Below are 15,911 nucleotides of genomic sequence, written 5' to 3'. Positions count from 1 at the left end.
CCCCCCCACCCCGGGTGGGTGGGTGTGGCCGCCCCTCCCTCCAGGTCCTGAGGTGGCCAGGGGTGGGGGGCGTCGCGCCGAGATTCCCTTCCGCCGCCCCTTCGGATCCGAGAGGGGGCAGCAGCGGCGGCTGGCGAGGGCGGCGGGCGCGGGGCGCGGGCGGGCCGGCCTAGCGGGCGGCGGCGCCGCGCGGACCCCTGGGGAGCGGCCGCGAGGCGGGAGGCGGAGGCCGGTGACCGAGGGGCTGGCCGAGCCCGCCGCACGCTCGCAACTTGCGGGCCCGGGAAGTCGCGGGCTGGAGGGAGGGCAGGAGGGAGGGCGGGGCCGGGCCGCGGCCGCGGCGGGAGGAGGGGCGGCCGCAGCTGCATCCAGCCCCGCTGGCTTCCTCCCCAGCCCTCCTCCTCCTCCTCCTCGTCCACCTCCTCCTCCTCCTGCCGTGTGAGTCAGGCATTTCCCGGGAATTCGGAGCAGCCACGCGCAGCCGGGGCGCTCGGAGCCGCCGCCGCCGCCGCCGCGCCGGGGCCCCGCGTTCCGGGCGCGCCGGGGCCATGGAGAGCGCGGCCCAGGGCGCTGACAGCGGCGGAGGCAGCCAGGGCAGCAGCCGCAGCAGCAGCCGCGCCACGTCGGCGGGCTCCTCGCCCTCCTGCTCGCTGGCGGCTCGGGGGGTGTCGGGCCGCTCGGTGGCGGCCGCGCTGGGCGGCGGAGGTAGCCGCAGCAGCCCGGGCTCGGTGGCCGCCAGCCCGTCGGGAGGCGGTGGGCGCCGGAGGGAGCCGGCGCTCGAGGGCGTGCTCAGCAAATACACCAACCTCCTCCAGGGCTGGCAGAACAGGTACCGCGGCCTCGGCGTGTGCGCGCGTGCGGCGGGGTGCGGGCGCCAGCGCGGTGGGGCCCCGCGCCCTTCCCGCGTCCCGGTTCGGCGCCTGGCTGGCCCGGGATGGGCGCGGCGGGGCCCCGCCCGGCCGCCCCGCAGCGGCGGGAGGGAGGCGGTGGCCGCTGGGAACTGCGGGGTGTGGAGTGGCCGCGGTCGGCGCGCACCGGTTGGTTCCCGAGCTCGGCCCGCCGGCAGCTTTCTGTCCCCCTGCGCCCCCGAAGAATGGCCGAGAAAGGCAGGGAGCTGGGCGCGCTTTGTACCCGGCTCAGGTGGCTTTAGCTCGCTGTGGTCCGACCTCAGCAGCCCCCGACACCCCCAGGCCTCAACCTAGTTGCTTTTCTTTCTCTTTTTTTAAGTTTGGTGTGTAAAAACCACACCACCACCACCACCCAAAAGCTTGCTACCTGCCATCCTAGGCGACCTCCAGCGCGCAGGCGTACCCCTGCTCACTTGGTGGCTTTGCAGCCTTCAATCTCTGCAGGGGAAGCTTCATGTAAACTAAATTAAAAAAAAAAAAAAAGAGAAAGTAAACGAAAACACCTTCTTTCCTCTTAGAGTGGGCAGTTTTCTATTTAGTATTATCTCCCCTTCCGGTGCCATCTGAAGTGTCCTTAAAGTTGGGTAGCCTAGATATGGAGAGAGACCTAGAAAGATGGAGAAGTCCAGGAGGACTCTCCCAGTGTACTTGGGGGGGATCACAATGTCCAGGAAGACCTCTAGGGATCAGTATCTCTGCTTCTGTCTTGTGCTGGCTCTCTTCTGGGCTTGAACTTAGGACCTGGACACTGTCCCTTAGTTTTTTCCACTTGAGGTAGTGCTTAAGCCACAGCTCCACCTCCACTTCAGGCTTTTTTTTTTTTTTTTTTCTGGTTAATTGGAGATCCTTGTCTCATGGACTTTCATACTCTGGCTAGCTTCAAACTATCAGCCTCCTGAATGTCTAGGTTTATAGCCTTGAGCCACCAGCACCCAGCACTCCCATTTTCTTTCTCCTCATTCTTATTGAAAAACAAGCCCCAGAAAAACACAGGTAGCCATGTAAGGGCATTGGAGACTATGTTAGTGAGATCCTTTGCTCTCCCTTTAATGAAGTTCCTTGGTCTTGTAATAGGTTTGGGGACTGTGAGATTTGAATTAAGTTGGGAAAGTCTTGCTGATCTCTGTTGGGTGGATTGATGGCTGGGTCATCTTTTCCTGCAGACTGGGAATGTTCACATTGCTTCCAGCTGAAACATCCCAGACTTTCATTTACATGAGACCATGGAGCAAGGTGACCCTGGATGGATGGCAAACAAGTTGTTGCTCCATGACGTTCTAGACACAGAATGCTCCAGTCACCCTGGTTTCCTTGGAGATCTGTTACTATGTTAGTGGAAGTTGCACTTAACTTTTGAATCCTTTTCTTTCTCAAAATAGCCTTAGTATCAGCTTTTCCCTTTCCTCCTCCTATTCTTAGAAGTTGAAAAGGAGGTAGAATGCAGAGGAAAAGAGAGCTAGGACATGATTAAACCCAGGTCAGTACTTGGACATCCTGTCTAGTTAGTGGCACTTCAAGGTGCCTGGTCACTCACTGACAGCCCTGGCCTGGTGTGTTACACAATCACTTCTAATGTTTTTCTCCAAGAGCTTAGGAGGCCCAGAGAGCTTTTCCTCTGGACCAAAGTAGGTTTACTTGCTTGGGTAGAGTATTATTTCTGCAAAGTATATTAGAGGAGCTAGTGAGTTGAGGACAAAATGGAGTAATGTTCTTTTCTTAGTTCTATTTTAGTTTGTGTGTGTATACGTGTGTGCTGGGTCTTGTACTCAGTACCTGAACTGTCCCTTAGCTTTCTTTTGCTCAAGGATAGTGCTTCCATACTTGAGCCACAGTTCTACTTCTAGCTTTGGGGTGGTTAACTGGAGATAGAAATTCCTTAGATTTCCTTCCTTGGCCTGGTTCTGGACCTCAACTTCAGATCTCAGCCTCCTGAGTGGCTAGGACTACAGGCATGGTATAGCATGCATCCCTGTCTTTTATTCAGTTTTAAACTCACTGTGGTGGTCAGATTTAGAGGCAAGGTTGAGAAGAGGGAAAATTACTAACAAATCTACCTGGTTGAAGGTTGTCTAAGTCAAATGCTGTGCTGTATATATTACTGAGCATGGTGGCTGATAAGGTCTCATCTTTACTGAGTTTGTTTGCTAGGTTTTATAGCTGTCTGATTGTCTGCCAATGCCTGCTTTTACCACAGTGGATTCATTTTCCAAAGTTTGTCTCTTAATGGTTAATATCTTTGTGTGGCAGCTTGTATTTCCCACATTATATTCTCTGAACCAAGGCCCAGGGTCCATTAGTGGTCTGGAGAAGATTTATGATGACCTTTGATAGTGCATGCTTCTTTCTCTAGAGGTCTTCTGGAGGGAGATCTTGATCAGAGAAAAGGCAGAGAGAAGAGGATTGGGATAGCAACCCCACAGTTGCTTTCTTTGTTCAATTAGTTTACTCAGGAGCTTGTTTATAGGGCCATGTCATACTCTCACTAGGTTGTTTTGCAGAAGGCTCCACTCTACCACTTGAGTCACAGCTCTACTTCTGGCTAAAAAGCCAGAGATGAGGTTCATGGACTTTGCCTGGGCTAGCTTTGAATTAGGAGTCTTAGGTCTTAGCCTCTTAAGTAGCTAGGATTATAGGTATGATCCATTAATGCCCAACTCTCAGGTTTGTTTTTTGTTGTTGTTGTTTTTGTTTTGTTTTGCCAGTCCTGGGACTTAAATTCAGGGCCTGGGCACTTTCCTTAGGCTTTTTCAAGACTAGAGTTCTACCAGTTGAGGCATAGCACCACTTTGGCTTTTTCTGTATATGTGGAATGGTACCAAGGAATCAAACCCAGGGCATGCTAGGCAAGCACTCTATCACTAGGCCCCTGGGATTTATTTATTTATTTTTTTGTAGGTCATGGGCCTTGAACTTGGCCTGGCCACTGTCCCTGAGCTCTTCAGCCCAAGGCTACCGCCCTACCCTTGAGCCAAGCCCCAATCCCCGTTTTCTAGAGGTTAATTGGAGATAAGAGACTCAGGTCTTTTTGTGCCGGGGCTGGCTTTGAACCTTGATCCTCAGCTCTCAGCCTCCTGAGTAGCTAAGATTACAGGTGTGAGCCACCATGCCGTGCCAGTTTGGGATTTTTAAAAAAAATTCCAGTCCTGGGGCTTGAACTCAGGATCTGGGTGCTATCCCTGATTTTTTTTTTTCCCTCAAGGCTAGTATTCTACCACTTGAGCCATGGCCCAACTTCTAGCATTTTTGATAGTTAATTGGAGATAAGAGTCTCATGTACTTCCCTGCTTGGCTTAGGTTTGAACTTTGATCCTCAGACCTCAGTCTCCTGAATAGCCAGGATTACAGGCATGAGCCTGGTGAACCTGGCATCAGGGACCATTTTATTGGGCACCTATTATGTGTCAGGTACTATGCTTGGATCTGTTCCAGTAAACAAAACAGTTATTTTTCTCATGCCATAGTAAAGGCAAGTTAGGATTGAAGGATACAGTGAGCCTGGCTTTTCCTTGGTGCTGCAGTGATGATGCCTTGGTACAGCTTCATGCTGCCTTTAATGATAGCCTTTAGCCACACAATTCATGACGAGTTCACTCTAGCTGTCCTGACATTGGTAGCTTACTTCACGAGCTCGTGTGTGTGTGTGTGTGTGTGTATGTATGTGTATGTGTATGTGTATTCCCACTGGGGCTTGGAATCTGGGCCTAGGCAATGATTTAAAAAAAAAAGATAGTAGTAAAAGAAAGAACCCAGGGACTGAAAGAAGCTTTGAGAAGAGCTTTGATTAGCTGCAGCGGCCTGTTACCCCAGCCACCTGGGAAAGCACAAATAGGAGGATCGCAGCCCAGGACAGCCCCACCCTTCCTCCAAAACAACCAATTCAAAACAGGTTGGAGGAATGACTCAAGTAGTGAGAATGCCTACCTCACAGGAGCGAGGCCCAGAGTTTAATCCCTGCCACCTCACAATAAAAATGAGGTTTACAAATAAGGTTTTTCTGCACTTGTCTGTTACACATAGTTAGAGAATTGTGTTTCAGATCCACAGGATGGCTTAAAGACTACATACATGCCAGGAAATAAAGGGCAGCAGGGAATGGTAATGTGAAGTTGGAAGGGGAGTGAAGTAGAGGCTCAGTTTTTGTAGGCATGGCTTATGTGGGATCTAGTGTGTACTGCTGTCCACTTTTTTTCTTTTTTTGTGCAGATAGTAAGTAGTGCTTAAACTCAGTCCTGGGTGCTATCCTTTAGCATTTTTGCTCATGGCTGGTGCTCTTGTCACTTGAATAATAACTCTGCTTTTATTATTGTTGTTGTCGGTTGTAGGGCTTGAACTCTGGGCCTGGCTGTTGGCTCTGAGCTCTTCAGCTCAAGGCTACCACCCTACCCTTTGAGCCACAGTGTCACTTCTGGTTTTCTGGTAGTTAATTGGAGATAAGAGTCTCACGTTCTTTAGTGCTGGGGCTGGCTTTGAACTGCAATCCTCAGATCTCAGTCTCCTGAACAGCTAGGATTATAGGTGTGAGCTACCTCCCACAGCAAGCTTTTTGCTTTTTGTTGGCAAAGAATCTCCAAGAGTGAGACATTGGGTGGTGGCTGTCAGCTCAGTGCTTGGGAGGGGTTAGGAATGTAGGTTCTTGGTTGTCTAGTAGGATTTTAGGCTGGCATGTGACATAGTCTGGTTCATTTACTTTTTGTGTGTTTGCTGGTGTTGGACCTTGTACTGGGTCTCACATTCTCCCTTAGCTTTCTAGCTCAAGGCTGGTACTCAACTCCTGAGCCACCCCTTCACTTTTTTCTGATTATCTGGAGATAAGAGTTCGACTTTTTTGCCCACCTTGGCTTGAAACCTCAATCCAAGGTGTCAGCCATCCTGAGTAGCTAAGATGACAGGCGAGAGCCACCACTGCCCAGCTTGATTCCTTTCCTCTTGCTGTTGTGAGAACATAAAGAACTGTCAGGGGGTCAGAGATGAGTAGGAAGTCCATCATTGAGCAAGAGGTACTGGGTGTCAGAGGCAGAGGCCGGGAACTGGAGAGGACAGGACCTCTTGGGGTGTGTGGATAGAGACTGCTCATGAGTTGGATGTGGACATGGGAGAAAGAGGAGGAGGAGAAGCCTTGGGTTATAGGCCAAAGAGGCTGGGAAGTTAAGATGAGGACACCAGAGAGAAATGTGCTTTGTGCTTGGTCTGGGGTGCCTGTTCATGGTGGATAGTCAGCTGTGTGAAAGTTCACTTGCCATCGGGATCATCTCAAACTCAAAATAAAATGGTGCTGCTTTAGGGTTGCTTAGAAGACCATCATGTGTTTAGCTGGGCGCCAGTGGCTCACACCTGTAATCCTAGCTACTTGGGAGGTTGAGATCTGAGGATTGTAGTTCATAGCTAGTCCGGGCTTGAAAGTCTCATTTCCAATTATCTACCAGAAAATGGGAAGTGACACTGGCTGAAGAGATAGAGCGCTAGCCTTAGGCTGAAGAGCTCAGAAAAGGCACCAAGGCCCAGAGTTCAAGCCCCATGACCAACCCTCCCCCACCCCACAAAAAAAATTATGTGTTTAAGCAAAGAATTCTTTTTTTTTTTTTTTTTTTTTTTTTTTTTTTTTTTTTTGCCAGTTCTGGGGCTTGAATTCAGGGCCTGAGCACTGTGCTTGTGCTTTCTCAAGGCTAGAGCTCTTCCACTTGAGCCACAGCACCACTTTTGGCCTTTTCTGAGGAATTGAACCTGGGCCTTCAAGCATGCTAGGCAAGCATATATCACTAGGCCAAACTCCTGGCCCTCAGCAAATAATACTTGATTGGATCTAGAAATTGTCATTTAAATATTTAAAGATCTGAATTACCATTCACCTTTTCTCCTGGGAGAATGGAGAAGGAAGACTACTGCAATCGAGCCAACCTCTGGTGGTTAGCCCCAGACCTTAAAACATTTGGAGGGTTGTTTTGAAATATAAGAAAGCTATAGGGCCCTAGGACTGGCAAAAACAAAAGCAAAAACAAAAAACAAAAAAGAAAAAGCTGTAAAATATTGAAAGGCACATCCTGAGTAGAATAAGAACTGTAGACATGTGACATTGGTGGCTTACTCCTGTAAACCTCGATTCAGGAGATTTTGATCTGAGAATCACAAGTTTGAAGTCAGCTTGAGCCAGCTTTGAGACTCCTATCTCCGAATTAGCCAGCAAAAAGTCGAAAGGGGGGCAGGAGTGTGTTCTAGTGGTAGAGTGCTTGCCTAGCATGCATGAGGCCCTGGGTTCGATTCCTCTCTGTACCATATACACAGAAAAAGCTGGAAGAGATGCTGTGGCTCAAGTGGTAGAGTGCTAGTCTTGAGAAAGCCCAAGGACAGTGCCCAAGCCCTGAGTTTAAGCCCCAGGACTGGCAAAAAAAAAACAAAAAAAAAACCCAACAGCAACAACAAAAAAATCAGAAGTGGGAGAGTAACCAGCTAGAATGGCCATGATCAAGAAATGCTAACAGGGATGTGGCCAGGAGGGATCACTACTACACTGGTAGGAATGCAAACTGGTTCAATCACTATGGAAAGCAGTATGGTGGTTACTTAAAAGACTAAACATAGAGCTCCCCTATGACCCAGCAATTCCACTACTTACTGTTTACCCACTTGTCCAGAAACAAAGACATACTAAATCCACTAGCATGACGATGTTCATTGCAGCACTATTTACCATAGTAAAGATATGGAACCAACCCAGATGCCCCTCAGTGGATGAGTGGATCAACAAGATGTGGTATTTATACACAATGGAATTCTATGCTGCTGTCAGAAATAACAACATTGCCCCATTTGTAAGGAAATGGAAAGACAGAAAAATCATATTAAGTGAAGTAAGCCAGACTCAAAGGAACATAGGCTCAGTGGTTTGCCTCATTTGTCATAATCAGTAGAAACCTTGGGCTCTCCTAGCAGAGATTTACAATAGAGCAAAACCTAGATACATAAGGCCATATAGTATGATGCTAATGAGAGGACCTCCAGGATATAGAAACAAAAGCCATGTAATGAGTGATTGTTGTCCTTAAAAGTACTATGTTATCTCTCATCTCTTTTGTTGTCCCTTGGTTATGTCATATTGTTACAGTATTTCAGCTTGTTATCTGATATATTGTATATATGTTTAATTGGTTATTTGAAATAGGATAGGGAAGGGGGGAGGGAAATGGGGACTAAGACATGAAAGAGTATCAATGTTTGTGAAGTAATGTACCTTCTATCTGGTGAATATAATGTAACCCTTCTATTAATTACAATAAAAATATATGGGAAAAAAAAGTGAGGGAGTAAGCTCAAGTAGTAGAGTACCAACTTTGGAAAAAAGATCTAAGCAAGAGCTTGAGGCTCTGAGTTTAAGCCTCAGTTCTGACTTAAGGAAAAAAGAAAAAAGGGCAGGTGTTGGGAGAGGAATAATCTTCAGACTATGGTGGGCATTTACTGGGGAGGCAGGGTAGAATAGACTTGATGGTAACATTGCAATGTTAGCACTTAGTACATGAGTGACTTCCAGCCAGATCCATCATTACTTGGACTTCTGTTTTCTGGTATATAGGTGAAGCGATGCTACTTTAAGCCTGAGTGAGGGGTGAATGGTGTATCATAGCATATAGGAAGTGGTAGCTGTTACTGTATTCATTTTGTTCCTTAAATGTTCCTTAATTTTTGGTACCTAAAATTCCCTCCCTCCCTCTCTCATTCTCTCCTTTCCTTCCTTTCTTCCTCCTTTCCTTTTAGATAAGATCTTACTTTGTGGCTCAGCCTTGAACTTACAACCTTCTGGCCTCAGTGTCTGGAGTACTGGGATTATAAACATGCACCGACAGGCCTGGTTTGATCCATAAAGTCCTAGTCTTTATTTCCAAGTGGCAGATTATTAAACATAATTATTGTAGAGTTTTGTGGTGCTAGGGGATGGATCCAGGGTCTTATGGATATTAGATAAACACTGCATCACCCGAGTCATTTTGTTTTTGTTTTGTTCCAGTACTGGGACTTGAACTCATAGCCTGGGCACTGTTCCTGAGCTTTTTGGCTCAAGGTTAGCAATCTACTACTTGAGCTCCAGGTCCACTTGTGGCTTTTTTTGGTGATAATTGGAGATAAGAGTCTCACAGACTTTTCTGCCAGGGCTGATTTTGAACTGTAACCCTCAGATCTCAGCCTCTTAAGTGGCTAGTACTATGGGCCGGAGATATTGACACCTGGCCGAAGGGATTGTTTTAAGACTTAGAACTGAACAGTCCTATATTCCTTTTTCCCTAGCTTCTGATTGGCTTTTCTTCCACATTACACTCTTCTCCCTGTTACGGTGCCATCTGGCTGGCTCCCTGTTTTATCATTTTGCCTCTCCACTTTGGAATGCAGGCTCCCTGAGAACTGAGAATGTTGTTTATATTGGCTACTGCTGTTGAGACCAAAGTCTCATTCAATAAGTGTCTTCATCTGTGGTTGTTGTAACAAAAATACTAGAGACTAAGGAATGTATAAAGAAAAGAAGTTTGTTTGGCTCCAAATTCTAGAGGTATGGAGTTTGAGATCAGAGGCTACATTTAGTGAGGTTCTGTGAATATAGTAGATAAGGGAAGGGCAGTCAGGTATATGTGGGAGAGAAAAAACTCAAGGGGAGGGGCGGGAGTTTGGCCTAGTGGTTAAAGTGCTTCCCTAGCATGCATGAAGACCCGGGTTCGATTCCTCGGTACCACATATAGAAAAAAAGCCAGAAGTGGTGCTGAGGCTCAAGTGGTAGAGCTCTAGCCTTGAGAAAGTCCAAGGACAGTGTTCATGCCAGGACTGGCAAAAAAACAAAAAACCAAAAATCAAAACTCAAGGGGCCGTGAGGGGGCCTGGCTTTTAACATGCTGAGCTTGAAGTAGCTGATTTGGTTTCATGAGAGAGCAAGACTGGCTACCTCAAGAGGAAATCTCATTGCTGGAGCACAACAGTAATCTTTCATGAGAGCAGAGCCTTTGTGACCACAACCTAAACATTGTGCCACCTCCTCTCCACACTATCACATAGGGGGCCAAATTTCAGGCTGTGTTTGGGAGGGGAAACCCACATAACTAATAAGTTGTATGATAAGAAAAATGAGTATGACCTGGAAGAAATCAAACCAGGTTTTTATTCTACTTGGGTAACATTTTTATTATTGTTATTAAAGGTATATATAATTTATTAATACTAGTATATTATATTAACAATAGTAGCAAGATTAACAACAATATAGTCCTACATGATTAGTAATCCGTTTGTTATTGCCAGTATTGGGTTTTGAACTCAGGGACTTGAACTTTGTAGGCAGACCTACATTTAATTTGTACCTATCTTCTTTTGCTTCTAATGGTGATCTTTTTACTTATACCTCCTACATAGTAGGAAACAATCAGGTCTAGCATGTTTGTTTATATTGGGTCTTGCTAAATTTTGGTCCACGTTGGCCTTGATCCATAATGCTGCTGACCCCTGCCTCCCTAAAAGCTAGAATTAGACATGTGCCACCATGAATAAGCCATTATTATTTGAATTCTTGGCTCCGTATCTCCTTTTCACCATGTTCTTGGATATTTAGCACTTGTTTTGTTATCTCTGTTTGTCAAAGTCTGGCTTTCCTGTGATGTCTACCTTGACATTCGGGGCATTATAAACACATCTATTAGTGGGCTGCTAGTGACTTGCTTTGTGGTATTGGGTACTGGGGCTTGAACTCAGTCAGAGTTTTATGTTCTTATTTAGCTTTTTGACTCAAGGTTGGTGCTATACCACTTGAGTCACACCTCCATTTTGGTAGTTAATAGAAGAGTCTCATGGACTTTCCTGCCCAGGCTGGCTTTTTTTTTTTTTTTTCATACTAGACAGGTTTAATGATACATTGCTCTTCACAGAGAAATTTAACAGGAATACACAACCGTGCAATGCAGATCTCAAACACACTGGCTTCCTACCAACGACCCTGGAAACATCACAACCCTGTCTGCCTGGAGAATAGCTACTGGTGGAGAAAGGAAAAGTCAAAAATTAAAAAAGGAAAAATAGCAATTCTGTAATTAGCTGATGATGGTGGGAGTCTGGTACTCTTCACTGGGCTGTTTTGGCCTTCTTACTCTTATTCTTCTTGTCTCTCTTCTTCGGCCCATCCATGTTAGCTCTGAGAAGGTTTGAGTAAGCCATCTGAAATGTATTTACTTCTTTCACTTCTTTGGAGCTCACCACAGTGCCGACCTTCTTCGATCAGTAGCTCTCAACAGACACTTATTTTCTGTGGGTTCAAGACCCTCCACAGAACCCTTCCTTGGAGTGGATTTTGTTTGACCACCATACCTCTTCAAGGTGATGAACATGCTACCCAATGGGCAGCACTTCTGGAACAGCCTGGTCAGCTCTGTCAGCAGCTGCTCGCTCTCTAACAGCACCATGACGGTGTGCCTCGGCCTACCAGTTAGCTCCAGGCTGGCTTTTAATTGAGATCCTCAGATCTCAAGCCTCTTGAGTAACCAGGCTTACAGGCATGTGTCACTAGTGCTCAGCCAGGCCACTGACTTGGTTGAGATTAACAACACACTTTGAGATTCCACTTTAAAACTTGCTGATTTTGGTGCTACTTATTCCATTAAAAATAATAAAATCACTATGGGACTTAGGCTATATTTGTCTTGCATGTATCAGGCCCTGGGTTTGATCCCTATTACTCCTCCCCCTGCAAAGTAATATACTAAATTTTGAAAACCACACAAGAATAATGAGTGCTTTTTGAGTCTTCCGTTATTTTCAGAGGCTGTTGGTGGTACTTCGGTTGGGACTCACTGCCTCCTGGCTTCCTGTTCTTGCCTGTATGTGCTTAAGAGGGGTTTTGCACATTTGCTTCGGACTCAGCCAGTTTGTTCTGTGACTGCACAACACTAAAATCCTTTAAGGACACTGGCTTGCTTCATTGACAGTAAAAATAAAGGGCTGGTTGACTAGGTTACAAAACAGTGTGGAATATGATGTGTTCACTTATGTTTTCAAATACTTATTGAGTACCTGCTTTGTATTAACCATTCCTTACAGGATCTACCTTCTCCATTTTGTAAATATGTGAAAAATTGTATGTTTTGAGATTTATACCAAATAGTTATGGTGGTGTGGTTTTCCTGGCTTGATAAAGTTATGAGCGATTTAATTTTCTACCCTGTTAAAAGTCACTAAAAGCATTAGTTTTACATTGAGCTTTCCTTAAATCTCCATCATTGTAATGAATAGTTTCATTTTTTTTTTATTTTGCTAGTCCTGAGGCTTGAACTCACAGGCTGGACACTAATCCTGAGCTTCATTTGCTCAAGGCTAGTCCTGCGCTACTTGTGGCCTTTTCTGTTTATATGGTACTGAGGAATCAAACCCAGGGCTTCATGCATGCTTGGCAAATACTTTACCATCAAGCTACCTTCCCAGCCCTGTTTTATTTATTTATTTACTTACTTACTTTTGAGGGTGTCAGTGTTTGAACTCAGAGCCTTGGCCTTGCTAGGCAGACACTCTCCCACTTAATGCCATGCCCCTCATGTAAGCCACTCCCTCTTACCTCAGTTACTTTTGTCTTTTTCAGTTTGTTTCTGTGAACAAGCAAAATTGTCCTTGGAGAATCTTAGGATCCCTTGAATGGCAGCCAAGAGGTCTTTCCCTCTGCCTGGCAGCCTTGAGGGGGAGCACTGCCAGCTAAGCAGCACCTTTTGTTACTGCCCATATTGCCCTGAGGCATTTTTGAACTTTATGATCACCTGAGAACATTCCATAGCTTCAGGGGACCACTGCAAGCACAGGTGCACTTCTGGAGGCCTTGACTGATTACTCCAGGTAACACACACTTATCTTGGAAGATATTACTCCAAGACAAGCTTTGGTGAACTCTACGTGACCCTGTACACCTTCCAGCTTTTCTCACTCAGATCAAGGGGTTGGGTGGGGGAAAGGCACTGTGTTGAGTAGCTCAGCAGAAAACTTGGGATTGGTGCAATTTGACGCCTTGGATTGGTTCTTATGTAAGGTTTGTGATTGGTGCAAATTGCAAAGCCATATTTGCATATACCTATACCATTCTGCTTTTCTGGCTGTGTAACTAGGGTGTTTAGCCTGCTTTCTGAGCCAATCCCTAAATACTCTCTTGTGCTTCCCAGAATGTTGCAACATTAGGCCAGATGAAAAGCTTCTCGTGTGTGGACTTTGCCTGCTTATGGTCTTTACCTGGGGAGAGTCGGTATTCAGAAGAGATGGTGACTGTACAGGTAATAGCAGCCTCTGCTATTGGTGGCAGTGAGTAAGGCAGCTGCTGTGGTAACCGAGTGGTGAGGAGGCTGCTGAACTGCTGCAGACAGTGACAGGGAGTAGAAATGTTGGGGAGCAGTTGATTAAAGATATGGAAGGACTAAGCAAGTCCTTCCATATGAGAGAGATACTGTGGGTCCCCAACAGTTGTGGAGTACCAAGGTTCCCCCAAGTGCTGAGAGCTGAGGGTCTCAAGAGCTTTAACACTGGCTGCTATTAGGAGCCAAGATTCCTGACACCCACGGCATGGTAGTGCTAATACTGGCTATTGCCTGGTGCATGGATGTCTGATTTCTAACTGCTGGCCTACTGCAGGTGCAGAGCATTAAGCTCCTGGCTTGAGCACTTGCAGCTGTGAGTTGTCATTGGCCTCTAGAACTTGGAGGTCTAGCCCTGTAGTTCTTAGGACCCAGACCTCCAAGCCTTGGGATCTGTTCAGTTCATGGGCCTGAAATTACCCAACTCCAGGTAGAGGCTGCTCTAGTCAGTTTCATCCAGAAAGAACAGAAATGCCTGTCCAGCTGATGAGAAATAGTAACATCGTGTGTGGAAGGGATCTCCATGATTCTATTGATGGCTTTGGTCTGGTTTTTTTTTGGTGTTGTTTGTTTTTTCTACTGCTGTTGGTAGTTGAGTGTATTTGAATATGCTGACTATACTCCAGTCTTCTGGGTTGAATACTTCCCAGTTTGGGGCCTTTACTAATAGTGCTGCCTGGAACATTCTAGGCATATTGTTTTTGAGTATGTACATATGCTTTTCAGTACATGTATTAATCTAGAAGTGGACGTTTTGGATGTTACAGTTTAGATACTGAGTTGTCTCTCAGAAGGTTCTTGTGTTAAGAGCTGAAGGGCATTTGAGAAGTAATTAGATCTTTAGGAGGGTCATCAATAGGTAGATCCATTAATGAATTCATTGCTGACTGGCTGTTAGGAAGGAAGTAGGGCCTAGTTGGAGGAAGTAGTTTACTGGAGGAAGTAAGACTTTTTTTTTGTTCAGTTCTGGGCCTTGAACTCAGGGCCTACGTACAGTCCCTTGAGCTCTTTTGTTTAAGGCTAGCGCTCTTCTGCCCTTTTTGTGTGTGTGTGTGTGGGGGGAGGGGGTCACGGGGCTTGAACTTGGACTGGGTGCTGTCCCTGAGCTCTTCAGCTCAAGGCTATCACCTAGGCTATCACCCTACCGCTGGGGCTGGGTGTTGCCCCTGAGCTCGACAGCTCAAGGCTACCACCCTACCCTTGAGCCAAGTCCCACTTCCCATTTTTTAGAGATTAATTGTAGATAAGAGTCTCAAGACCTTTTGTGCTGGCTTTGAACCTTGATCCTCAGATCTCTGCCTCCTGAGTAGCTAGGATTACAGGCATGGACCACCGGTGCCCAGCTAAACACACGATAATCTTCTAAGCAACCCTAAAGCAGCCCCATTTTATCACTTTTAACCAGTGCCACTTCTGTTTCTGGTGGTAAACTGGAGATAAGTATCTCAAGGACCTTCTTGCCTGGGCTGGCTTTGAACTGTGATTCTGAGATCTCAGACTTCCAAGAAGTTAGGATTCTAGGTATGAGTCGGTGCCTGGCTAGAGGTATGTTTTTAAATGATATGTTGGCTGAGCACTTTGGCTGGCATATTTAATCCTAGCTACTCAGGAAGCTGAGATATGAGGATTGCATTTCCAAGCGAGCCTGAGCAGACAAATGTGAGAGTTGAGCACTAATAAGCTGGAAGGTATGATTCAAGTAGTAAAGCACCAGCCTTCAGTGAAAAAGGTAGAGTATAAATCTCTGAGTTCAAGCCCCAGTCCCAGCACAAAAATAAAAAGGGCCTGGGTACTGTCCTTGAGCTTTTTCAAGGCTAGCACTCTACCACTTGCGCCACAGCACCATTTCCAGCTTTTTCTGGGTATGTGGTATGAAGGAATTGAACCCAGGGCTTCATGCATGCTAGGCAAGCACTCCACCATTAGGCCGCACTCATGGCCTGAGTGCTTTGTCTTTAGAGTCTCTTCTCTGTCACTGCAGCTGACCACACTGGGGTGAGCAGCTCTGTGACACCATGCCTTTCCACCATGTTGTTCTGCTTCATTAAGGCTGGTAAGCTTTATTATGGCAAGAGAGTTCACTAGCCTGAAATCTTTGAGGTTAGGCTACAATAAATTTCAGGTGTTTTTTTATCACAAAGCGCTGTCGAGTCCTTTGTCTTCCTATGTAATAGATGTTTACCTTCATCTTACTGGCTTTTAATATACTCTTTCTGGGGCCGGGAGTTTGGCTTAGTGGTAGAGTGCTTGCCTAGCATGCACAAAGACCCGGGTTCGATTCCTTGGTACCACATACATTGAAAAAAGCTGGAAGTGGTGCTTAGGCTCAAGTGGTAGAGTGCTAAGCCTTGAGAAAGTCCAAGGACAGTGCTCAGGTCCTGAGCCCAAGCCCAGGACTGGCAAAAAAAAAAAAAATACTCTTTCTGTATTCTGGTGTAAGGCCTTTAACACACTGGTGCACACTGCCATATATGGACAGAGAAGGCAGATGCCTTTCTTTGGTTTATGTTTACCATTGCATCTCTTACTAATGCCTTGTTATGTTAATTTTAATGAAGTCACATTTTCATAGTTTTTTTTTAATTTAAAAATGTTAATGTATAGAAGGATTACAGTTATATTTGCCAGATAGAAGGTGCATTATTTCTCACACATC

General features: G+C 46.2%; 1 protein-coding gene and 1 pseudogene across 2 annotated transcripts in view; one reads left to right on the top strand and one right to left on the bottom strand.

Moving 5' to 3' along the window:
• Positions 1-548: 548 nt before the first annotated feature.
• Osbpl10 (oxysterol binding protein like 10) overlaps positions 549-15,911 on the top strand; it is a 230,601-nt gene continuing 215,238 nt past the window's right edge. For both annotated transcript variants that reach the window (XM_090351798.1, XM_090351797.1), the window contains exon 1: positions 549-829. In XM_090351798.1, the coding sequence (XP_090207924.1) occupies positions 549-829 (281 nt within the window). The remainder of the gene's footprint in view (positions 830-15,911) is intronic.
• Positions 10,982-11,332, bottom strand: LOC150050029 (signal recognition particle 14 kDa protein pseudogene; annotated as a pseudogene).

This window comes from Megascapheus bottae, chromosome 18 (assembly GCF_031878675.1).
Source record: "Megascapheus bottae isolate mThoBot1 chromosome 18, mThoBot2.hap1, whole genome shotgun sequence".
In the NCBI taxonomy this organism is placed as follows: domain Eukaryota; kingdom Metazoa; phylum Chordata; class Mammalia; order Rodentia; family Geomyidae; genus Megascapheus; species Megascapheus bottae.
The sequence above is the reverse complement of the archived record's forward strand: the minus strand, read 5'-3'. Positions and strand labels throughout refer to the sequence as shown.